The sequence below is a fragment of the Vigna unguiculata genome, chromosome 4, assembly GCF_037176805.1.
Source record: "Vigna unguiculata cultivar grain cowpea cultivar isolate G323 ecotype 2 chromosome 4, ASM3717680v1, whole genome shotgun sequence".
NCBI classification, from domain to species: Eukaryota; Viridiplantae; Streptophyta; class Magnoliopsida; order Fabales; family Fabaceae; genus Vigna; species Vigna unguiculata.
Window position 1 is genome coordinate 1,666,507 of NC_140795.1, and position 26,436 is coordinate 1,692,942.

The 26,436-nt window shown below is 30.0% G+C and overlaps 3 protein-coding genes across 4 annotated transcripts; all 3 read left to right on the plus strand.

Moving 5' to 3' along the window:
- The first annotated feature begins 10,570 nt into the window (after window positions 1-10,570).
- On the plus strand, window positions 10,571-15,576 carry LOC114181031 (Serinc-domain containing serine and sphingolipid biosynthesis protein). 2 transcript variants are annotated; one of them, XM_028067349.2, is made up of 13 exons: window positions 10,571-11,039; window positions 12,220-12,537; window positions 12,955-13,028; window positions 13,129-13,288; window positions 13,385-13,409; window positions 13,502-13,591; window positions 13,705-13,876; window positions 13,962-14,035; window positions 14,281-14,350; window positions 14,496-14,567; window positions 14,646-14,779; window positions 14,895-14,968; window positions 15,121-15,576. In XM_028067349.2, the coding sequence occupies exons 2-13, from the start codon at window positions 12,339-12,341 to the stop codon at window positions 15,174-15,176; spliced, it is 1,200 nt and encodes a 399-aa protein (XP_027923150.2). In that variant the 5' UTR covers window positions 10,571-11,039; window positions 12,220-12,338; the 3' UTR covers window positions 15,177-15,576. The 2 variants fall into 2 exon arrangements, with proteins under 2 accessions (XP_027923150.2, XP_027923149.2); XM_028067348.2 differs by having other exon boundaries at window positions 12,225-12,537.
- Window positions 15,577-18,417: 2,841 nt separating this feature from the next.
- Window positions 18,418-20,485, plus strand: LOC114182448 (Heavy metal transport/detoxification superfamily protein). The gene is made up of 3 exons (XM_028069317.2): window positions 18,418-19,426; window positions 19,642-19,717; window positions 20,101-20,485. Exons 1-3 carry the CDS (start codon window positions 19,229-19,231, stop codon window positions 20,235-20,237), a joined length of 411 nt encoding a protein of 136 aa, XP_027925118.1. The 5' UTR covers window positions 18,418-19,228; the 3' UTR covers window positions 20,238-20,485.
- A 2,114-nt stretch (window positions 20,486-22,599) lies between these two features.
- LOC114182344 (DUF538 family protein (Protein of unknown function, DUF538)) lies at window positions 22,600-25,284 on the plus strand. The gene is made up of 2 exons (XM_028069205.2): window positions 22,600-23,148; window positions 25,067-25,284. Exon 1 carries the CDS (start codon window positions 22,674-22,676, stop codon window positions 23,142-23,144), a length of 471 nt encoding a protein of 156 aa, XP_027925006.2. The 5' UTR covers window positions 22,600-22,673; the 3' UTR covers window positions 23,145-23,148; window positions 25,067-25,284.
- The last annotated feature ends 1,152 nt before the right edge of the window (window positions 25,285-26,436 follow it).

Here is a 26,436-nt window from a genome sequence, read left to right on the forward strand (position 1 = left end):
CTTCATCATCTGATCAATTAGTGATACATCTGTTTCAATTCAAACTTTTGGAGCAATGTACCTTCGTACTTCAGAGCTCCAACCCCATCACCATCTTTGTTTAGACTTCGAATACGGTTTTGGCCATCCAAAGCCAACCCCATCTCTGTTTCAACTTTAGAACTCTAGATATGGTTTTGGCAATCTCCAGTGTCTTGGCAAAAAGCAATACTATTTTCAATGATAGTTCATTCGTGGAGGAGGGTTTACGGAATCAGCAAGATTTTTCGAGTTCTTTTATTTAAAACCTAATAATTAAGTTGAAGTTAGGAATCTATCTGTGGTTGATGCTCTCTTATCAAAGATTATACTTGCGGTTTGAAATGAAATGACCCTTAATCTTGGATCGAGGTCACCACCACCTGTTTTCTATAGTTTAAGAGGACCCTGATTCTGGTCATGGTGGTGGGACCTGGATTTCCATCCCAAGGACCCTTTTTAAGGATGATGGCATGCCAGATTTCATTTATTTAATTTTTTTAATCCTTTCTTTTCACTTGATTAGCGGTATAGTTTAAGATTGCCCCCCATGTGCACACACTTCTTCCTAATAATAACCCTTTAGATTTGAATTCAAATCTGTTTACGTAAAGCACACTTTTCCACCATTGTAATTTCGGACATAAATACTGTTAACCTTGCTAAAAGTTCGTTCAGGTTATAAAACTCTCCCTCACATTTTGCCTCCTTTACCAAACGTTCAAACTTGCTTTTCCTCTTATTTTAAAATTTAAACCCTTGTTTTGTTTCTCCTTACCCAATTTGGTGCTCAACCCAAACTTACTTCCAGCCATAAAAAACCCCTGGTTGTTTAAATGTGAAAAATACTTGATTTTAATTTTACAAAATGAAAACCCTAACTTAAAGTTTGTAAATTGAAACTTGTGCTTTTATTCAACTGGCTTTTGACTTTAAAGACAAAAAAATGCTTTTGTCTTTTACTTTTTGTTGGTTGTGCCTCTTCTGTGCTACCCCTTTCATCACCACCTGCCTTCCTCGGGTGTTGTCCACTGAAACTTGTCTCACATAAAAGTAAAGGCAAGATGATTATGAAACTTTTGTTTCCATCCACCATGAGCTAACTCTACTATTTCTGCCACATCAATTCCAACCCCATTGATGTCAATTGTTCATACATTCGGATAACCTCTACAACCCAACTCAATTTGTGGTTTTTCCATTCATAAAAGGGACCTTAGAGCACTTACACAAAATTTTTCGATACAATTAAAATTGGGACAACCAAATTTAGACGTGCCTATGTTAATAAAAAGTAGGAAAAAAATTATGCTAAATTTATCTTTCTTCACAATAACTATCAGAAGAATATCACGATTTCTTATAATCAACATTATTAAATTAAAAAAAAAAAATGAATTTATGAAATAATGAAAGTGGAATTCCAAGGAACAGTTGGTTCCATTTAATTCTAAGATCAATGCTTGGTTCTCATCAAAAGAGAAGCCAGTTTTCAGTGTAACTTTTTTTCCCAACTTGTTTCTTATTATCGTCCATTATTCTCCTCATTATTTCTGTTTTTTTTTTTTCCTTGAGTTAAATAGAAGTAGCAACTTGTTCATCATGCTTAAGAAAAAAGGGTGATGGCATCTAATTAATTTGTTTGCAATTATGAGAAAAATGTAGAGCAGCGATAGGTAGTAGTAGCACTTTAAATATTCGCTTTATCGTGTGTCTCACAAATGCGTGCGATTTATTTTTTTTAAGGGTAAGGAATCAAGTGTATACTATACCTCTTATTAAAATTGGTATTTTTTTACAGGTAGCTAAAAGCTAGTTTTAATACAACACAACCCTCATTTTCATTGTACTTTTGATAAAATAAAAGTTACAATTAATTTCTTAATTAATGCCTTGTAACAATCGTAACCCCACTAGAAGACATCATGTCCAACTTCTAATATCATTAATAGCTCTGTAAAAGAAAATTCTTCAGGACATTGATGAGCAACACTACTACTATTTTTTGCACCATTATGTAACACATCAGTGTCCACATATTGAACCGGGAAAACAAATTAGCTGCATTCATTAAACAAATTTCATCTTTTTACACACGAATCGATTTCTCTTGTACAATTTAACATGCATAAAAAGAATACCCCTTTTCAAAATTTCTAGATTTGAAGAGAATTGTGGGCCTGGCGTCCCTTTCTCCACTATGGAAACCATAACAAGTTAGATGAAAGTTTTATTGGTTTAATTAGTCGGATGGTACCCACTTTCGTTCAAATATGTCAGTTTGGTATCCGTTTTTAAAATGTGTCAATTTAGTTCCAACTTTTGAAAAAGTATCTTAATAAATTCCTATTCAGACAAAAATTACTAAAGTCGTTAACTTAATTCATGACTTTTACCACTAAATTTTGATATAAATATCAATACTCAATTTTGCAAGTCATTTTAAATATCAATACAGTGTTAATAATTTTTTGCTGAAAAGGACCTAATTAAGGCATATTTTCAAAAGTTGAGACTCAATTGACATATTTTTAAAAGCGGGGACCAAACTGACACATCTAAATAAAAGTGGGTATCATCCGACTAATTAAACCCAGTTTTATTTAACTTTGTGATAGAAGACCTATAAATTTATCGTTACAAGTTTTTGAATTGAAAATGGTGTCAATTGATTAGAAGTCTCGTTTCAATTAAAGATAATACAATTTTATAATATATTATTGAGTACAAACCTCAAGAGAAAAACGATTTTGTGGAGAGAAAAAGTGGAAAAGAAGTAAAAGCACCAAACTTCTTCCACTTATTCTTGCTACCTTTGGGTGATAGGGAAAATTAGAAGGAAAAAAAAAATGGAAGCCAAACAGAGCATATCCCACCATCAAATGGATAGTGACGTACATGAAAAAGGGGCCCTCCATGTATAAATTCACATGGCCTGCAAAGGCTTTTCACATCAAACATGTAATGAAAAATATTAATGTTAGAAGTTGGTTGACTTGTTCTATGCCTCAACCGGGACATAAGTTTTCATTTAATTTGGGTTCAAGGACAGCCTGTGATTAGGTCAAGCATATTTAATGACATTTCATAAAGTGACTCATGATATTGACCCCATTCTCTCATTTAAAAAACACACAGACAACTATCTGTTTCAAGCAACATAAAAGAGATAAACAACCTTATCAATTTACACAAAACTTGGGTTTAGGCAAATTTCTCTTTTCAAATCAACCTAGATTTACCACTATCCTTTTCCATATGCCCCCACTATTTCAAATATTCCATAGAAAATACTTTAATCCATTTTCCCGCCTTCTGATTTAATTATTTATATCGATAAATGATTAGAGACACACGATACGAATTAGAGATCGGTCTAACCTATATATAAAAGATTGATATCACTTTCAATCCAAAACTTAAAAAATAATGAATTTATGAGTCTTATTTTTTATATGTGTTTAACTTTCTCATCTTTATTCGATATACAACTTCAACTCATATTTAAATTTTCAACAATTTTATTATTTAAATTACTTTTCGAACCAACAAAGTTAATGTTCTCTATCATTGAAGTAAAATCAAATATATTTTATTGTATTTATTAAAATAGATAAATAGTGTTTGTTGTAAGAAATGAATTAGTAAAAAAATTGAAATGTAAATGTTTTCTTATGTTAAAAATATTAGTTAAATAGAAAATGAGAAAGGAAGAGCTAGAGAAGACATATGAGAAGATGAGGTAAGGTTAGTATTAATGTGGGTGGTGCCATAAAAGGAACATTATGAAAGCAAAGTGAATGGATTGAAGTCTTTAAAAGTTGTAGGTAATTCATTAATGGATGAAGATGAAGAAGGTGGGAAGTAGCAACCAATTCACATAGATGCATATACCTAATCATACCCATTATTCACGGCAACACAAAATCTAAACACAAATAATAATAATAATAATAATTGTTCTAGTAAATAGCCATGGATTTTTTTTCAGTTCTTATTCTCTGCCAATCCAATAATTGAATTGAGTAATGCACACACATAAATGAGAAAAAGAAAAGGAGTAAAGTTTGTAGTGTAGCCTCAATTTAGATGAAGTAGAAGGGGAAATAGAAAAGGACAATTTGAATAAATTACCCTAGGGACTGTAGAAAGTTTTGCCGCAATTGATGGGTCAATCACAAAGTCACCATTGCCACACTTTTCCTAACCCTAAAATTAAAACAAAAATTAAAGGTTCAAAGAAAACGATGTTATCACAAACTTTTGTTTTTGATTTTCATGAATAAGACCCTTTCAAATTTCCATTCTCAGATTATTCAATTCCGAGTTTCTCTATCACCAGAATGTTTGCTCGTGATTTGCGTATTTGATTGATTAGTAGTTTCCACGTTTATGTCTCATTTATTATCTAATTCTATTTACGTAATTTGAATTCATGAACAATATAGGGTTAAATATGTGAAATTTAGAATTAGTCTTTTTTTAAGATTATAGTCCAATTTAGTCCTTCAATTATAAAATTACGTGGATTTAGTCATTTTTATCAAATTTTATCAAGTTTATTTAACGTTTTAAATGCATTTCATGATAACATTTGAGTTATTTATATCATTTGACACATTTTCTCTTCATTGTGAGTTAAAAAACAATCATAAAACGCATTTGAAATGTAAAATAAATTTAACAAAATTTGATTATAAAAACTAAATTCATATCGTTATAAAGTTGGAGACTAAATTGGACTAAGTTTTAGAGAGGGATTAATTCCAATTTTCACTGAAAGTTAATAAACCAAAAACATATTTAACCCAAGAATATAAATACACCATTAGTTTGCTCTATGTGATCCTAGAGCTATTTTTAATATATGAAAAAATAATTCTATTTTTATATTTTCGGAAAACTTGTTTATTAATATTATTTGATTAAAAGTAGTGAAAGGTGAGCACTCGTGATAATTTCGGCGTAAATAAGTGACCGACAAGATTCGCGTGATTTCATAATGTTTTTTGGTTACTCTTGTGTGTGTGCACATGTGCGGTGGCCACTCTTAGTTTATATATTTTCTTTCTTTCGATTTTTTTTTTTTTTGTATTTTTAATTTTTCCAATTGCTACAGTATTTATTTTACCCACTTCAAAAGTCTATAATATTAATGCATGTTGGTAAAATCATATGACAATTTCGAATTCAAAATGTTGAAAAAAAAAATTAATAGTACATGATAATTTTCTTTAACTCGAGTAAAATTGCTCTTTTAATCTTTACTGAAACATTATGTGAATTGACTGTTACTAGATATTAAAAGAAAAAAAATGTATCTGTTACCAATCCCACATGACCAACTGAGTTTGAATAAGAAATTTAACAGTTTAAAAAATTAAATACATTAAATTTAAATTATTATAATTATTTTATTATTTTATTTCAATAAAGTAATTCAAATTTGTTAAATTTTAATTTCTTTAATCTGATTAGATTATTTCAATTCTAATCAAACATACAATTACGATGGAGATAGAGACTAAGCAAAGCGTAAAATAAATATTTACTTTACTTTAAATCTTAAATCTTAAATCTTAAATTTTATACCTAAATTTTATAGTGCTTGTATTCTTGTGTTAAAATGGTTAGAAAAAGCGGACAGTAAAGTCATATATTATTGTAAAATGATATTTTAATTTCTAAATTTTGATAATTATCTTTTACAATATGAAATAACATATTTTAAATAATTTTGAAATATTAAAATAAAAAAATAAAAATATAAAAAAATACTTAAATATGTCACCTAAAATTATAAAAAAAATTATCAAAATGTAATAGTCAATAAATCATTTCCCTAATGTACTTTTTTCAGGTTATTAGATCGTAATAAAGCCATTCTATTTTCACCGTGTCCTAACAAATGACAATTACTTTCTGCACCCATTAATTTCTTCTTCACTCCTCAAAAACTTTTTGGAAAGTGTTTTCCTTAAAAAAGGAGGACATTTGTTTTTGGAAAAAAAATAATTCTGGAATTATTTTTTGTGTTTCGAAAAAATAAATTCCAAAATTGATGGGTTGCATGAAGTAATAATTGCCCTAACAATTTTTTCTCGAAGATTTTAGGCCCTTACTTAATCCAAATTTAAAACCTTTCTAATGAAAAAAATTACTTTTAGATTATGGAATAAAAAAAAGAATAGAACAAAAGGTGATTTTTGAATTATATAATTTAGAAGTAAAAAAAAAAAAAAAACTTTTTTCAAATGACACAATTTCAAAGTCTAAATTAACTTTTAGACTGTTCATCTATTTTTTTTTCACACAAAAAATTATATTTGTATTATATCATCTAAAAACAGAAAACTTTTGAATTGTACAACTAAAAATATAAAGATTTTAAATTATATAATATAGAAGTAATTTTTAACGTTTGAACTGTACCATGTAAAAAAAGTTTTAAAATTATATAATTCAAAACTAAAAAAATTAAAATCAAATCAGACAATCCTCAAATTAAATTTTACTTTGAGTTAAATATATTTTTGACTCCTTAATTCTTAGTAAAAATTGAAATTAGTTTCTCTTATTAGTTTTTGTCTAATTTAGTTTTTCAACTTTAGAAAAACGTTAATTTAATTCTTTTAACCAAATTTTGTTAATTTTCTTTGACATTTTAAACACGTTTTATGATAGTATTTAAGTTTATTTATTCCGATTGACACATTTTTGCTTCAATTGAGAAACATAATTGAAAAGTAAAATAAAGTTAAACAATAATGGTTTAAAAGACTAAATCTAACCATTTATAAAAATGAGAGACTAAGTTAATTCAAAATTTTAAAAAAATAATAATTTTAATTTTCACTATAAATTAAGGAACCAGAACATTTTTGACTCTTTGAATTTTAAACAATTAAAAAATTATTATATCAAAAAGTAATGTAGTGATGGACATTCGTCTTATGTGCAATATGGAGGTGGGTTTCTAATTGGGCCTATACGATTGGGCTATTCGTATTTCAGGACCAAAACTGATCCATAAAAAAAATAAATCTAAAAGAGATACACTTGAAAATCTCTATACAGGTCATAATGGGTTAACCACATTCGTAAATATGTTTAACGGAAAAAAGTGAGAATTAATTTCAAAAAATTAAAACATTTAATAAAACAGGAATTTAAAATATTTATTTAAAAATAAAATCCATTTCACAATGCATTCCTACTTTTTTTTTTTCTGGGGAACACTAAAAATGACTTTTTATTTTTTTGAGTCTTGAACTTATTGAAATTTCGAAACGTAAATAACCTCAATGTGAATTTAGTGACTCATAGCCACTGTCTCTTGTTTTTGTTCTTTGTACTATGGTTTTTCCTACACATGTGGGTCATATCTTTCACTACGAGGAATAGGTAAAGTGTGTGAGAGAGGGAGACACAAACACAAAATCCTTTTCAACATGTTTAGATGTCATCAAACATTATGACCAATCAAAAGATATTTCTTAGGTAATGCTAACTCAACTTTTTCAACCTTGGATATGGATTTTGTCTTCAAAGTGTAAAATAATATATATAGTGCCCAGGCGCGTCTGAGTTGTACCCGATCATGAAGCCCGTTAAGGATGGCCCAAGCATGGTCAGTGGCCCATCAGTATTAATTAACGGAAAGGACACCACAACGGTAAGTTATCTCCATAAAGCGGATGTGACGTGTGAGATACCACAACGGTAAGTGACCTCCCATAAAAGGACACAAAAAAAAAACACTGAAGAGGGGACACAAAATTTTGTTTTTGCTAGACACCTAATCAATTTAAAATCGGACGGACGTCGACAAGAATAATAAATATATATATATATATATATATATATATATATATATATATATATATTGCTTTAAAACATAAACTGGGGGTAATTTCAAGAGAAGAACTTTATAGGATTAATTAATGATTAGTGAATAAAGCATTAGGTTATAACGAGTTTGAATGGTAAATAAAAATGCAAAAAAGAAGTTGATTGCGTAGTGTAGTGCTCTACCACATGTTTCTTTCAAGTTTCATGAATATGGTTACTTGATGTATGTATTTTCCATCTTCTTCAATTTCGTAATGGTGTATATGTGAGTTATACATCTACACGTTATTGCCATCATCTTCACCCATTCTAAAGAATCAAATTCCTTCAACTCTTCTTTCCTTTGAATCATTACAAAACAGTGCGTGACATCCACCAATAATCAAACTCAATTTTAATCATTCACCGCAAATTATTATGTATGAGAGAGGCCATGAAAATTGAGATTTAGGCATTTACTCATAAATACATTTTGTTGGAACTCCGTTAATCACTAAAAATAATAAGATCAATTTACGGATTAAATATGTTTTTGGTCCCTTAACCTTAAGTGAATTTTGGAATTAGTCTATTTTGAAAAGTTGGACCAATTTAGTCATCTATCTTTCGAAATATATGGATTTAGTCATTTTAATCAAATTTTGTTAGGTTTATTTAATGTTTCGTACGCATTTTAGGATTGTATTTGAGTTGTTTATACTGTTTGACACATTTTTGCTTTGATGTTAATTCAAATACTATTATAAAACGCGCTTGAAATGTCTAATAAATTTAACAAAATTTGATTAAAAGAACTAATTCCACGTATTTCAAAAGATGAAGGACTAAATTGGTCCAAAATTTTAAAATTGAATAATTTCAAAATTTAATGAAAGTTAAAGACCAAAAACATATTTAATCCATCAATTTACAATATATAAACAAATATAGAGAAGTCGAGTTAAATAAATTTGATTTCTAACGTTTAACATATTTCTTAAATACCATTTTGCTTTTTAAGAGTTTCTACACCATAGAATAAATTAATGATTTGCAAAATTAATTGTATGGTCAGAAACAACAGAGTTGATAATAAAGCAACAATTTTTTTTGGCATGTTGATATTTGTGTGTCTATGGAGCAAAAAGATGATCACTTGTTGCAGAATTGCACCCAAATGGACCACCTTTTTATTTTCCTTTGAGAACATCAACACAAATAAAGAATGGACAATGTGGTTTCAATGCAGAAATCCACTAATTTAAAGGAACCTTTTTTCTTCCAACATTGGATGCTGCCTAATTCACTTACGTACACCATCAATGTTATCAAAGGACAAAACGAAATTGTGTACGATAATATTTTATCTCGGTTAAAAATAATAGAACTTTGACTTTAAGTCTCACATCAAATAAAAATAAAAAAAATTAAATATTCTTTCAATCTGTTGGAAAAAAATAAGAAAAGAAGATTTTGCATTGAAAAAAGGGGAACAAATTTTAACTTTGGTTACCGCTAATTAATGATAATCTATAACATAAGAATCTGGAATATTATAATTGATAAGATTGAGAAGTCAAAACAGGAAGAATAAATTGAAGCAGCTTTTGCAAAGGTCAAAAGTCACAGTGTAATATGTTGCTACATGCACGCAACAAAAGATGATAATAATAATAATAATAATAATAATAATAATAATATAACATTCCATTATTATTGTTTTACTACGAAAAACATAATAGTATGTAGCATGAAACCAATGATTAAGTTGTGCGTGAAAGAAACACTAGAATCTAATCTTCACACTCAATTAAGACCTTGATGCTACATGCATCATTACTACCCTCATTTCACCAACCTTCATACCACCATGCTCTTCTTTTTTCTCTCTTCTAAATACACTTTCTCACTATTTAATCTATCTCCCAAATAAAGAAAAAAATATTCATCACATGTCCATACATAGGTAACGTAATCACACAATAAACCTACCGTCCATACTTCTTAATATCTTAACTTTTTCACCAAATATTAGATATAAGTCCAAATTTTTGTTGATTTTTTTTTGTTGTTTCTCAAAACACACTTATATTAATACGTTACAAACTTTTTAATAAATTTTAGGATTAAATACTATTTTAGTCTCAAAATTTAGATGAAAAATTGAAATTCGTCCTTGTCTCAAACTTTAATATATTTCAGTCTCGCTAACCAATGTCAACTCTTTTCTTTTACATATTTAACGATGTTTTAGACTAGCATTTGAGTTAGAACATGTCAAATTGTATAAACAACTCAAATGTTAACCTAAAACGTCAATCAAGTTATAACAACTATATATATTCTTCTTCTAAAGTTTGAGAACCAAACTATACGAGAGAATAAAAAATTTTAACTTTGTATCCAAATTTAGAAAGTAAAAATATATTAAACTCTATTTTTTAAAATATGTATTTTGAAAGTTCAGCATATAAATAATAAAAAAAATAGTAAAATTCAAATTCATATATAACATGTTAGATGTAATATCTTCATGCAATCATAAATTATACCATGAGATGGTTGGATTCTATCATATTAATTATTATTATTGTTATAGTAATGATAATTGATCGAAAGTGAGGATTTTTATATGGTTGAAAAGAATATGCATATTATATGTGGTGGAAAAAATGAATTGAAGTGGAGGAATAAAATGAGTAAGAGATTTGTATGGGGAAGAATATATAGTTTAGCTTGAAAGGAAGCTATTGGGAGAGAGAAAGAAAGAAAAGAAGATAGAAAGTGCATGAAGCTTGAGCTTACGGCGGAGAAAAGGAAAAAGAAGAAGGAAAAAGCAAAGAGAAACCACCGAAAAGCAACCTCGCCACCTGTATGTCGCTGTCTCACAACAAGTCTAAGTGTCTCTGATCGATCTTTATCATCGTTTTTAAACACTCAAACAACAACAACAACACATGTTGCACCAACCATTCTCTCTCTTTCTTAGTACTCTTTCGTTTTGTTCTGTCTCTTAATGAGAGAAGAAGAAGAAAGAGAGAAAAATTCTGATGGAAAATAATCATCAAAACTTGTTCAAGAAACAACACAGTTATTCTTCTGTCTCCATGTTATTGCCTTATACTACTTCTTCTTCATCATCATCGTCATCATCATCGATTCTCTTCTGCTATGGTTTTGATCATGTTCAGGTACTGTTCATTATATTCCTTCATTTGTTTCATTTTCTCAGTGAGTTTCTACTGTTGTGTTCGTTGAATCTTTATCGTTCTTGAGTGATTGTTATTTTATGATGATAATGTAAATATTACTTTAAATTATATAGATTATAGTTTGTAACAAACTCGCACATGTTTATGGAACTGATGAACGCATAAGTTTGATCGATTCTTGTTTGCTGAGAAAATCGCAAAGGGAAGTTAACGAAAAATTGGACGCTTTCTTCGAGGTTTGGGAAAACGAATATTTCTTCCGATTGTTCTGTTCTTTTAGATATTATTGAAGTGGAAAATCTTTCAGGGAAAAATTATAAATTTATGTTCTTTATTTTTCTTTATTTTAATTTAAGACAGACAAATTTTAATATCTTTACTCACCCCACTTTTTTTTTATATTTAAAATTTACATCTGTGATTAATTAAATTATTTGTACTTCAAAAATGTTAATAACGATGGTGAGATTATTTATTGAATTGTCGAGTTTTAAATGATATGGTTAACAGTTTTTAATCTGAAAATGTTCTCTTTTTCATGAAAAGGTGAATTTACACTTTTCTTTTCTCCTTCTCTTGATTTTTTTTTTTTATCCAAAAACACTGCGAAGGGCAACCCAATATCAAGATAGTTACAGCAAATGACGTGAAATAGTTCTTTCACTTTCTTTTTAATAAAGAAAAAAACTTTAGTCACTGAAGAAGGTGGGGGTTAAAATGCCAATCCAAAGACAAATTTTTTTCTTCTTTTCGAACTTTAAAAAACACTGTTTTCGTGAAACATACCGTTTTCCACTTCAACAAGGTAGAGGTTTCTAATTCGATGTACTGCAGGTAAGACTTTACAGAACCAAGGAATGTTCTATTAATTTTTTTTTTTCAGGGTTAGACTATTTTTCTTATATAAAGGGAATTTCAATGATATGGTAGGCATACCAGAAATTTTGGGGTTTAGCATATAGTCTATGATGATAGGTAAGATAATGCAGAAGAGCATGAAAAGAATCTATGACTAGTAGGACCAACTATAACGACTATTATTCTCAGGGTTAAGTGAAGGCTTATCGTTGGTTCTTATTTAACTGTTTGTTCTGTTTCATAATTTTTCATTCGAGGCCTAGATAACTGTGATGAATTTTGATTTAGTCTTTTGATGCAGTGCAGTGCAGGGGAGAAGATTAGAAGATCTTGATTGGAGTGTGTGGATCATATTTTTTTGTGTCTGTGATCCATTCATGCACACTGTGTTGCATTGATTTGTTGAAAGTTAGATAGAAGATGGAGACAGGGGAAAGCAACAGCAGTAACCAAAGGTGTGAAGTGTCGAAGGATTCTTCATGGTATAGTCAATTCAGAAATGTTTCAAACCCATGGTTGGCAAGATATGTGTATGCTTTGATTTTCCTAGTGGCCAATCTGTTGGCATGGGCTGCACGTGATGAACTTTCGAGCCTCACTGCTTTAACTCAACTGAAGGGTGAGATTGCTTCAATCCTTCATGAGCTTTCACATCACATTTAATTTCTGGTTGCTACTTTCAAATTTTGGCCATGTCCATGCCATGTGTTTGATAGAAAGAGAGTTTTCTTTCTTAACACATGCATGGTTTTAAGCTGTTTCAAGGTGTCATTTTTCTCATCACAAATCTTCACATTACAAGAAACTCTAGGCAAATACTGTGAATGTGACAGCAACATGGACTCTTAGATTAGAACAGTTTGCATGAACTCTTAAAAAAGGAAAAGTGAACGAAAACTTTGAAACTTGAAGTAGTTTTTTGTTAGAAACTTTCAATAAATGTCACTTTGCTTAACAAGTACACCACATTAAATGTATTATGAGCATTATTCTGTTAATGCAAAAGCTTGAATTCTAACATATATTGAACATTCAGGTGTAAAGGGATGCAAGGTTGGAAAAGACTGTTTGGGTGCAGATGGTGTTCTACGTGTGAGCATGGGTTGCTTTGTATCCTTTTCAAGTTTCAATACTTAGATGCAAGAAATCTGGTCTGGTCAAACATTAGTCAACATTTATTCTCAGTTTTTGAACCTTAATTCTTGATTAGTTGTTTTATATGATAATGTTTTGGTCAACTGCTGGTACTTCTAAATTGAAAGAAGGCAGAGATGAATGGCACTCAGGATGGTGGTTAGTCAAGACTGTTCTGTTGATCCTTGTCACAATATTCCCATTTTTACTCCCTTCTGAGTTGATTGAGCTCTATGGTTGGTAAATTGTGTCTCTGAAAAAACCTCCAATGTTAATGCTATATTCATTGCCTTCATTATCACTCTTAACACAGTTATTTTCTTTTGGTGCAGGTGAGATTGCACATTTTGGTGCAGGGTATGTTTATTTTTCACCTCAACTAAATGATTGCAGTATGTTTTTGTCTTGAACTGATATATGATAGCTTTAACTTTCTCTATTTTTTTCAGGGTTTTCCTCCTAATTCAACTAATAAGCATAATCAGCTTCATTACGTGGTTGACTGATTGTTTTGGCTCTGAAAAATATGCAGAAAGATGGTATGAAAATTTTAATTCCATTAGCTATTCTGTGCTATTCTTCTTTCATAATTCAGTTTGCAGAATTCTTATACATTGCTAAAACGTTTACACGATCTTCAATTTCTGTGCAGCCAAATCCAGGTGATGTTATTTGCAACTGTTTCATATTTTATCTGCTTGGTGGGGATCATTTTGATGTACCTTTGGTATGCACCACTACCATCTTGCCTCCTCAATATTTTCTTCATCACTTGGACCCTAGTGCTTCTCCAACTCATGACAAGTGTATCTCTACACCCAAAAGTAAGTACTATTTGCAGATCTTTTGCTTGCTCAACTTACTTTATCTCCCATCATAACTTTGTATGAAATTTATGTCTCTCACTAGGTGAATGCTGGCATTCTAAGTCCAGGGTTGATGGGGCTTTATGTTGTCTTTCTTTGCTGGTGTGCAATTAGAAGGTAGAGACAACAATCTCTCTATGTACTTTTGGATTTGTACAGATAATTTGATATAGCTGTGTGATGCATGAAGCTTCAAATGTTTAAATTTTTTTCAACCAAAGGAAACATGGATGTAAAATCAAACCATGTCTTACTTTTTGTTTTCCTAATTTCTTTCCATCAATTGTCTTTGTGATCCCTCTAACTTTCTATTTTCTTCATTTCTGTTGAATCTGAGCTTTAGAACATATTTGTGTGTGCAGTGAGCCTGCTGGAGCTGATTGCATCAGAAAGTCAGAATCTGGATCCAAAACAGATTGGCAAAGCATCATTGTAATATTTACTATTTCATAATTTGGACTTTATCTTTGAAAAACTTCTCACATCAATGAATAACATCATTGCTAGAATTTCATTTTCAAAACATGATATCACTTTACCTTGTTATTGTCTGACATCTGACACTAACTGTTGGCAGAGCTTTGTTGTTGCAATACTAGCGCTTGTTGTTGCAACATTTTCCACAGGCATAGATTCAAAATGCTTTCAGGTTAGTCACAGGATCTTAACTGAACTTTTTTTTAACATTAGATTCTCTCCAAAGCACATCTAACTGATATTCTTACAGTTCAGGAAGAGTGATCCACCAGCAGAAGATGATGTTCCATACGGTTATGGCTTCTTCCATTTTGTTTTTGCCACAGGAGCAATGTACTTTGCAATGCTACTGATTGGATGGAACAGTCACCATTCTATGAAAAAGTATGATCCTAAAATTATATCACTCACAACATAACCTTTTTTTACCTGGTTGTTTCTTGTCTTAGAGAAAACTTCAATAAAAGTTATGAACTTTAATACCTATATTCTACTGCAGATGGACTATTGATATAGGCTGGACCAGTGCCTGGGTCAGAATAGTGAATGAATGGTTGGCAGTTTGTGTTTATTGTAAGTATGAATTATCCCATCTCAACTTTACAAATAAATCTCCAACACATTCTTTATGTTTCAAGTTTCAAAACTGTGTTTCAAGTTTGAACAATTTTAAACTCTTGATAGTGTAATTTCTTGAGCAAAGAAGGTTTTGACTTTTTTGACAGTGTGGATGCTGGTGGCTCCAATAGTATGGAAGAACAGACATAGTGATTCTACATAAGGACTTCACTGTTATTCCCTATTCTGGTTTGAAATTGTGAGGATTAAGATGTTAAAGTGCCCTATATATCTGCTGCAAATGTAGTTGATTCCTCCAAGTGCCTCTCTCTGATAGGAAAAAGATGCAACATCCTAGAAAATTGAGGTCAGAAGTAATGGTGGTGACACAAATGCACATAAGCTTTTGGATTTGTTACTTGAGGCTTACACAGTACCTGTTGTGTTCAACTAGAGTATGCTCATCGGAAATTTCATTCATCATTTTTCAATTTCCCAGTTTCAACTGTTACATTTTTTACGTGACTGAATCATTGTATGTTCGACACAAAGTGGAATTACCATGTATCTGTAACAAATAATGTCCAATCCAATACAATCAAAGAAACATAGTGTTAACTGTTTTTTTTTTCTTCTATTATTTATAGATATAGATATAGAAACGATGTGTTGGGGTTTTTAATATATTATTGTTGTTAAAAAACTCGTTTTTACAAAGTAAGATATATTTTAGACAAATTATAGACTTTATCTTACAAATTTTTTAGACAAAAGATATATTTTAATAATTGTTAAGGTTTACCTAATTATTAAAAGATATTTTTAAATTAAAACAGACTTATTGTGTAAATAACAATAAGTTAAGCACTTGGATTTAATTGCGAACATTCGTAAGTCTTATGTGATAAAAAATATATTTTTAAATTAAAAACAGTAACAAATAATTAATTTGTTAAGTTTAAAGTTAAATTATTCATTAATTAAAACGATTCTTCATCTAACTTTTACTTATGATTAAATAAAAGCTTTGATACATTTTCCTCAAATAGAGAAAATGTCTCACTACCCAATGTCACATCAAGCACTAACATTATTCCTGCAAAGATATACACTCTGTTATAAAATTAAACAAAAAATCTTTTAATAAAAATATTGTGTTGCACCAATTATTTCGTCAAAATATTAAGTTAATTCATTTAACGTGTTAATAAAAAGAAAGTTTAATTAATTTTTGATTTTTGTATTTGTTTCGGATATTGTGAAGTTGGTTTTTCATTTTTTTTTCTTAATTTAGTTCTATTTTTCTAATTTATTTAATTTAATTTTGATTTTTTTTTAAAATTGATTGAATTTGGTATTTGTTATTAATTTTTCACAAATATCGTTGAAGTCGGTTTTCATATCAGTTTGTGATTTATTTTTAATTTTTTAAAATTTTATTTTACTTTTTCAAAATAACATATGTCAAAAATATATAAATTAAAAAAAATAAAGTAAAAACAAAAATTGACACCTAATACATATTTTCTCATGATTTGTAAAAATTTAAGAATAAAGACCGAAATGAATCAAATTAAAAATATTAAAATCAAATTAAGATAAAAAGAAAAATTAGAACACTAATTTAACACTTTTCAAAAAAACAAGATCCATACGATAGTTAAACCTAAAAAAATTTATGTAATAATAAGATTAAAGGTGTATCATGACTTCATGCAAAATGCTGTCCATACACACCAACATGTTTTGTCTTTCCAAGCTAAAGCAGACACAAGTGGCCTCACCATGTAGTTGTTCATTGTCTTCATCATGTATTTTTTTTTTTAAATTTCCTTTTCTTTATCATATTTGCAGATTTACAAGAGAAAAAAAAAATGTAATGATCATTAAGTTATTAAAAAAAATTATTTAAGATTCTTCTAGATATGATCAAAATTTAAACTCAAATTATTCATTAAAGTAAAAAAGTGTTGGATGGAATGCTTATCACTTAACCAAAAGTTATAGTCGTTAGTCAGGACGCAACTCTTTTTACTTAAGAGTGTATGAATCCAAATACTACGATTCAATTGTGACTCGACCCATTCGACCTCCACCACGAGATAATCGGTTCCACCCGAAAAAAAATCCATATGAATCGAAGCATTGTGAGCTATCTTCAATATGATTAATGAAATTAAAAGAATATATTGCAGTGACTACTGAGTGTGCATTTTATTTTCACTGTCCCTCAACTTTCATGCATGCAGAAACAAAAGGTGATGTGATTAACAAATACCTGGCACATCACTTAACCCTTAGCATGTGTTTTTCAAAATTCTCCTTCTGCTTCCATTGAAAGCTTCCACTGTCACATGGACCAAGCTGTAGAAAAAAGAGTCTTTTTTCTATCACAGTTGTTCAATGATTCAATAATTTCTTAAACGTTTCTTATCTCACAGACTTCAATAATGCAATGCAATACATGACCTCCTGTCCCATCATCATATATTCAAGCTCAGGACAACACACATGTCCACACCTTCTCATTCTGCTCTTATTACCTCTCAATCACTTATTTTTATCATTTGTCCCTTTTCTTTTTAGAATCTTAAATCACTTCCAAATTCATGCACAACTCACACAATTTGTCAGCAAATTTTAGAGTAGATAAGTAATATATAAGCAAGACTTACAAATTTTATAGTTTTTTTATATGTTCATTCATTGTAACCCAGCAAAATGATTGGTCTTTCGAAGGAAAGAAGATTGAGTTTATGAGTTTTTTTTTTCAAGTAAGAATATAGTTATCAGAAAGATTTTCGATATAAAATTAAATTGTACTTTGGTTACGAAGACAAACCTAATTGTGAGAAGAAGAATCATCAGAAAGAAACAATATTAATGAGACATAAACTCTAATCCACATACTAACGAGACATAAACTCTAATCTACACATAAAAGATCGATACCATTTACAATCTAAATCTGATTCTGTGAGGGAAGGATTATTGGAGAGAGACAAAACTAACAAAAAATGAGTCTAATTCACACATAATCTAAAATTTTAAGATAATAAATTTATAGGATTGGATAATGATATTTTGACTATTTTTAACCCATCGGTCACTCTTCAATTATCTATTTTAATTTTTTTGGTGGTGTGATGTGATAATTTAAGAGTGATTGGAGTGATAAATTAAAAATAAGTCGAAATATTATTATCTTATATGATTTTATTCTTACAAGATACTCAACTTTATATTTTTACTTAAAGTGAGACTTATAGTGAAGCTTGGATTTTCAACTATACTTAAAAGACTTTAATTCGAGATTGTTAGCTGAGTTATATAAACTCAAATAAGACAAGTAACTTTATGATTGGAGCAATACTATAAAGAAGTTTGCATAATAAATCAAAGCATGTCATAAATTTTAAGTGGTATGAACAACCCTTTTATATGACTCATGATAAATCACCCACATGGATCTACACGCAAATTCCTTTCCTCCAACTTGGGCTAATCCTCATCACATTCACTAATAAAGTTTATCATTTCTATTTCTGATTTTTGATCTGTGTTTCCTGCTTTACTTGTATCCTCCTTCATCATGTGATCCAAGTTTCACCTCTTTTAATACGACTTGTTTCTTCCATCGCCAAAATAGTCAGAGACAACTCACAAACCATGCTTCTCCTTTTATAATACTTTTTAATGTCTCTGTTTCTAGCAGATTTGCCCTTAAGATGTGAATGCCAAAACTCAATTTTTCAGTATATATGAAAAACCACATTTAAGATATAACAACACACACTAGTAATTTGTTGTTTAAAGTTTATTTACACTGCATTTTTTATTCACAGAAACTTGTTTTGTAAAGCAATTATGCTCTTCATCTGATTCACATAATTAAAATCTGTAAGTTGTGTCTCACAAGATTAGTAGTACTTTATAGTGAGAGTTGCATACTTCATTTTTAGTTTGGTTTAGTGTTTCTGGAAGTTCATCACATGACAGTATGTAACCAAACTGAATCTATTTTCTATTGTTATCCTCTTAAAATTTATTGGATTCTGTGCTGCTTTTGGCTTCTCCAATAAAATTTGACTTTAGTCTTATTTGTTACCTCCACACTCTCCCTCATACTCTCTCTCCTCCTTTATATAAGATATTCCTACAACCATGCTTTGGTTGAAATGAAACTCGAGACTTGTGTGAGAGGTTAGTTTAGTTGTTCCAATACTGGTTTTCTTTAAACTCAGTCTTGCCTTAGACTAAGAACAAATCTTTGAAATGGGAAAACTAGGGAGAATGTTGGATACTTTTTGTCTTTCTTTTGGCTCAAACACCTGTTTCTGCATAAACTCCATGGATTTTGAAGATGAGTTTGAGAAAAAGCCTTTGATTGTAAGTGCTAGTGGTGATCATAAACTGAGATTGAAGGATGTAGTAGATGGAAAACAGACATTGGCTTTTCAGCTGAAACCCCAGGTAAGGCCTTTTTTCTTTGTTCCAACTCTTATTCTGAAACTTTAATCTTTAACTGAACTGATAAATGTGTATAATCTCACCTAATATGATAAGAATTTGATGTTGTTGTTGTTGTTGTTGATGATGATGATGTTGTTCCAGCTCTCTTTTTTAGTCCTTTTTCTCTCTTTTCAATATGAAAAAAGTTTGTATGTTCTTGTTCACAAAATATGCAGATAGTTACATTGAGGGTGTCCATGCATTGCTATGGATGTGCAAAAAAAGTTGAGAAACATATCTCCAAGTTGGAAGGTGAGAAAATATTAACCTTTTTTTCTCCCCATATCATAAAGCAGCTTTCTAGAGTAATTTAACTGTCATAAACAAAATGAAGAAAAGAAAATTAACCATCAGTGTAACTATGTAAGCTTTTTGCTTTATCAGTTTATCTTTATTTCCTAAATTTCATCACAAGCTAAAGCAAATTCTGTCAGATATTGAAGAACAAACACAGTGGGTTACTCAAATGTCCACCACAGGATTCTGGGATAGAGAATCTGCTAACCACTCCTTTTGACAATATCTGCATAAAGCCAACATTATTAATGTTTATTTTCAGTATCTGTTTGTGTTTTTGTTTTCTTTGAATCTAGTTATGATCATAATATCTGAATCCACGTTCACCTTTAAAACAGGAGTGAGCTCATATAAGGTGGATCTGGAAACAAAAATAGTAGTGGTTATGGGCGATATTCTTCCCTCTGAAGTGTTGCAGAGTGTGTCTAAGGTGAAAAATGCAGAGATTTGGAATTCTCAAGGTGGTAAGCAATAATTTTGGACACAAGAACCATCTTCATCAGATTCATCCAAAAGAAGACATTGAAATAGAATTAAGCAGCTCTAATTTTCTGTGTGTCCTTTCTGGTGTTGTATATATGATATAGTGTATCATGTTAAGACCTGTATCCAATCTCCAGTAATTTTCGTGCAAGGAAGGAAAGTGAAAAAATGTTGCAAACTCTTGTTAAAATGTATGGCATACTTTGTTTCATAAATATATGTTGTTCCTACTACGTTCAATAGTGTTATATCGCTTAGAAGTTGAAGTTTAAGACAATTTAAATATCCCTTCTTACCTTCTGAGACATATTTATGACAAGTACATATTCTAAAGCAGACAATACTTCAAATATATGGTGATCTAAAGCGGACAATACTTTAAATATATGGTGATCAATAAACTATCGGTCCCTTTAAGACTTCTCACGTCGGGATGATCCGAGTAGAGTATTCAAAGTTTGATTTCAAACTCTTCTGGGTGGACACTGGGCAGTGATGTTCATACTTTACATTATTAAAGCAACAAAAATCTATGGTTATTGCTTCCAGAATAATTAAAAAGAAGGTCCATTCATTATGCACGAGTTTTATCCCAGTTTGAAACTTCGGATTACTAAACAAAAATGTGTCCCTGGTAGCAAACAAAATAATTGTATCATGGCCACAGACTAAAAGAAGATTAATTGAATCAGAAGCAAATGTGATGAACACAGATAAAGCACAAAATGGTTTTCTGACATGCTTAATATAGTCATCACCATTAAATAAATGCATGATTTGGTGTTTTACCTTCTTGAACAAGCATCACAATTCCCTCTGTCATTAATCATCAAAAATAAAAAAGAGACAGCAAAACAAATGGAGGAGAAGATAATGCATCTTTTACTTAGAGGTCTGAATTTGTTTGTAGCCTAATGTAGGACATGTGCAAGTTGTTAAGAACACAAGGGACATACATGTTTGATGATGTTTGAGATGTCCAGCTTAACCTTTTGGCCACGTGAATTCAATAAGAAATTAGCTTAAAAAAGTTGTTAATTTTATTTATCAAAGAATTGAGTAACAGGTTACATGCATAACCCAGGTAATGATGAGCTTAATTTTCGTCACGAGAGCCCGGATATAGACATGGACCACAGATACGACATAGACACGTAGATACGACTAGATTAAAAGACATAGAACACGAAACACAACATGCATATACGAATTAGTTCCAACCTTTTAACTAATAAATTGTCAACTGACACAAAAATGAATCTAATTTATCAATCTAATATCCAAAAAAGTGAAAAGTAGTGATCATATAATATTTTTTTCCTTATTTTCATAATCATAATAAAAACTTATGTGATAAATTTACAAGTTTATAGTTTTTTTTAGAAAATCATCAAATTTGTGGTTATTAACATTGTGTTGGAGTCATGTCAAAATCATGTTAAATACAAAAACATATCTTTCAGATTGAACACTTGACTGATACGTGTTGTACGAGTGTCGGTGTCCAATATGTGTCAGTCACGGAACACGTCATTGATGAGGTGTGTCCGGGCTTCATAATTCAATTTTGAACTATGATCCTAAGAATAGAAAATAAGTTTCTCACCTTTTTCATTAGATTTCTTCATATCTTTACATCCTTAATTAGGTTTGATGGAATTAGAAGTTGTAAAGTAAAATTAGTTGGATTGACTTGTTTTTATTTTCTCTTTCATCAACTTGGAAGAACAGGTTAGAATGAGGTCACTTACCGTTAAAAAATTTTCATACTACTATTTATAGGCTGCTTAATCTACCAAAAATATAGAAGAGTTAAAAATATATAATTTTGAAAATGTATATAAAAGAAAATAGTTTTCTGGTTTTTATAAATTATTATCCTTTTCGTCGTCGAGTTAGAGGTTTTTTTCTGATTTTCTGTGTTGTACATCTTCTGAATCTTTAAAAATATATTAATGTTGATATATTAAAAAATTAATATATCTTAAAATTAATATATTTTTAAAGATACATGAGAAGGGAGTAATGCAAAAAAAAATCAATAAAAAATTCAAATTTTATGAGATAGAGTTGATATAATCATTCATTTATTTGTTATCATGCGTGTTCGAAATTAGAAGCTGATATTTGCGCATGTTTGGGCCTGGCTCATTTCATAAGCTGGGCCTCTATCAAATTCAGTCAGGCCCAATTTTGAGAACCGAGAAGTCAAAAGACGAAGTCGTTTTTTCCGTTACGTGTTGAAAGATCCTTGCATTGCTTCTCGCAAGAAAAATCCTCATATCCAGAGTCTCGTCATTATCGTGACAGATATCAAAATTGACAAATAAAAAAAATATAAAAATAAAAATATCTGTTTCATTTTTCCGTATAGAAGACCAGAGGAAAATTAAATTTTGAATTTTTTTTGAAACGAAACGGAAACGCGATGAATCCCAAAATCCTATTCGTGCTCGCTGCTCTTCTTAATCTCGTGATCAATTCGTTCCAAAACCCTAACCCTAAAACCCCTAAATCAACGCTTTCGCTGGCTCATGTGGAGCTCGTCAGCTACGGCTTACCCTCCGGTCTTCTTCCCGCCACCACCGTACTTGGATACGCCGTGAACCGCACCACCGGTGAGTTTACCGTCAAGCTCGGTGGCGCGTGCAAAATCACGCTCCCGCCGGACAACTACGTTGCCACCTACTCCGACACCATCTCCGGGAAAATCGTGCAGGGGAAAATCGCCGAACTTAACGGAATTAGGGTTCGCGCGTTCTTCAAGTGGTGGTCGATCACCGGAATCCGCTCCTCCGGCGACGACGTCGTCTTCGAGGTCGGCATGGTCACGGCGAAGTATCCATCGAAGAATTTCGATGATAGCCCCGCTTGCGAGGGTCAACACTCTTCTTCATGAAAAGGTTAGTTCTTTTTTTTCTCCTCAGTTTCATCGTGCATAATATTTACCTTGATTATTAGTTGCACACATACATAATATTCTTTTTATGTTAGAATATGCGAATTTTATGGATAAGCTTTTAACTTCATTTGTAGTTGCTAAAAATAAAGTCTGACCTGACTATTGAGAAATTATTATATAATCTCCGTCGTTCATAATAGGAGTTCGTGGCTTCACTGATCTTTACATACATATAATCGAATTCTTCAGTTCATTGAAAAAAAAAAGTTTAATAATACTGAAGTATATGTTGCTTGAAAATTAGTTTCTCGACTTTCAGAATAGTTTCTGGATTTATAATTATGCTTCCTTTTATCTTTTTTGATGATTTGGTTATTCCTTTTATTTGGTGGTTTTTGTTGTTGTAATGTATTGTGAATATGAATAAAGTTTTGGATGGGGATAGAATGACAGAGAAAGCTCCACTGTTATATGCACTGTTATATGGTTCTTTCATTTTCATGTCTTGAAATATCCCACGATTGTCTTTTTATGTTACAAAAACAAAATGATGACATGTGGCCATGAAAAAAAAATTAAAAATTTACTTTTTTGGTCTCTGTTATATCATGAGTCTGATTAGTTTCTTGTAGTGGATGTGCTCATTAGATTTGCAAGCAGACATTGCCCTTTTTCTGGGTTTTAGTGTAGTTTATGGGATATATACATATATAGTTTTCAAATGTCATCATTAAGTTTTGGAGAATATTGGTAATGTAATTGGGTCATGTTAATATGATTATAAGCATAACAGTTATTGTTAATGATTTTCCTTGGTGTGTAAGATTTGACTAATTTTTTATGGACTGCGTCCTCCTGCCAACTATGTTTTATCTTTTCTTCCACGTGAAGATCCACGGTGAGGTTTTTGCTAAGGCTGGCAAAAGCTATTGTGGTGTAATTAGTTCATATCAGACTTTGAAACAATTCTACCTTTTGACTGTTTTTACTTTTCACAATACTGTTCTCACCCTCAAAATTATAAAAGTTCTTGCTTGAACATGTCTGGTACTGTATCAAATGTAGAAAATTTGAATTTGAATTTTTTTATAAAATTTTGGTATATTGCCAATTTGTTTATAATTGTTTATATTCTATTCTCATTAGACAACTTGCAAAAGAGATTCTAGCAATTAGGTGGTTGGTTCTGAGCCTGATATCTCATAGCTTTCTATTGGCAGTGGCAAATGGTTACTGAATCTGTCAACAGCATCTTTTTGTTGACCACCATTCAGATACTGTTTTGGTCTTGTTTCATTGCTAGCCCACAATTTGTTTTGAGATACTGTTTCCATCTTTCCATCTCTACAATAGCTGTCTTCAGGCATTGGTACCATTAATTCTCCCATTGAACAGTTTGCATTGGTTTTAACATTTACAAACTGTTGGGATATTTCTACATCTTAAATTTGTTTGGTTGCAGATTATTCTGCTATTACTTATCATTTAGAAACTGACATTGCTTATGGTTTATGATTCAATTACTGACTTGTTTACTTAGTTAGGTTCACTTAATTAGCGACTATTACTTCAGATTTTGTTTGGCTCTGAAGTATTCTTTGCATTTCCTTGATTTTCATAGATCCGTTGTTGTGTTTCTCAGTGTCTTGCTTTAAGTCTCTGGTTCTTGTTCATGTTTTGACCATTGAACGTCTAAATATTAGCTTTGATGTGACTTGTAAATATTATTTGTTTCTTTTTATTTTGGTTTGTGAGATGTCAGGTTTTTGTGTCACGAAATCTTGTTGGTATATCTTCTTTTTAGGTACATTGATGAAACAGGTTGTTCTTAAGTTGACTTATGAATGATACTATAGTTAATAGTTACTTTCTTATATCCTCTTTATTTTTTTATATCTTATCTTCCTTTATGCATGCAGGGTATTCGCTACTTATTCTGAGTCTTGGTGTGTTATGTAATGGTGTCCACTAAGTGCAGATAATTTAAAGTCACTGCTGTTATGTGTAATATTACAAAGCTTGTAATACTTTTTACATAGTCATATTTATGCTGCAACGAATCTACTTTAATTTCACTTGATGGTCACAATACTCCTTCGACTCTTGAATAAGGCCACTTTCTACGTTTCATGTTCAATATTCTCTGCTATCCAATCTCTTTTCTTGCACTGTAAATTAGTTTAATCTTATTTTAAATACAATGGTATACAAGTTTATGAAATTCATGAAGTTTTTTTGAGCGTATATGATTTAATCATATGATGGTAATGTATTTTAGTTAAATTTTCTTCAATTAAGATTGGATTTAGGATGCATTCTTTTAAGTAACTTAATTGTTTATTTAATAGTTTTTTTTACTAACCATATGGTATGTTATAAATTTGGTTATTAAACTTGCTCTAATATGTTAAAAAGACTTGTTTCAAAGAAGTTTCTTGTAATCCCTTCTAAATGTTATAGAACAATATATATTATATTAAAAGAATTTTTCAGTACCAAAAATGGTTTGAATATATTTTATTAAAATATTGTTTTAATAATATTATTTTATTATAAATTACTAGAATTTATTTAAAAAGATACAATATATAAAGCTGCAAATTTAAATGTTGTTTAATAAAATAATTTTAGAAATGTTATCAAAAAATAGACCCTACAAAAGTAGTTTGGTATTTTCAGCCTAACTTTTATGATTACGAGATTCAACAAAATCTTAATGCATAAACATATCTGAATACTTTAATTAAAACAAAATGATAATAAAATTTGAAATAACTGCAATATTTATAAAGATACTGATGCAATATATTTTTATATTAAGTGACTTTTAATAAAAATAAAGTTGATTCAATCCATCGTAAAATTCTATTAGTTTAAATATATGTTTGAATTTTTTTTTTCAATTAATATACATCGTATCCTACAAAAGTACATAAATAAGTATAATATTAAATAAAACTTGACTTAATAATCATTAGCGCAACTTTATTTTTTTAAAAAACAAAAATGTCCATAAATATTATACATGTGTATTTAATATTTTATTTAATGTTCACAAATAAAATTTAAAAACTAATTAAATAATAAAATAACTATATTTTAATGTTGTTAAAAATTAGATATAAGAAAATTTAAATTAACAAAACATAGTGTTAAACATCTAAAACTTAAAAAAATATATATAAGAAAATATAAATTAACAGAAAAACCAACAAACAAAATAGTGTTAAACATTTAAAAATGTTACAAAAAAGGAATAATTAAAGTGTCAATTTAAGACTTAATTGAT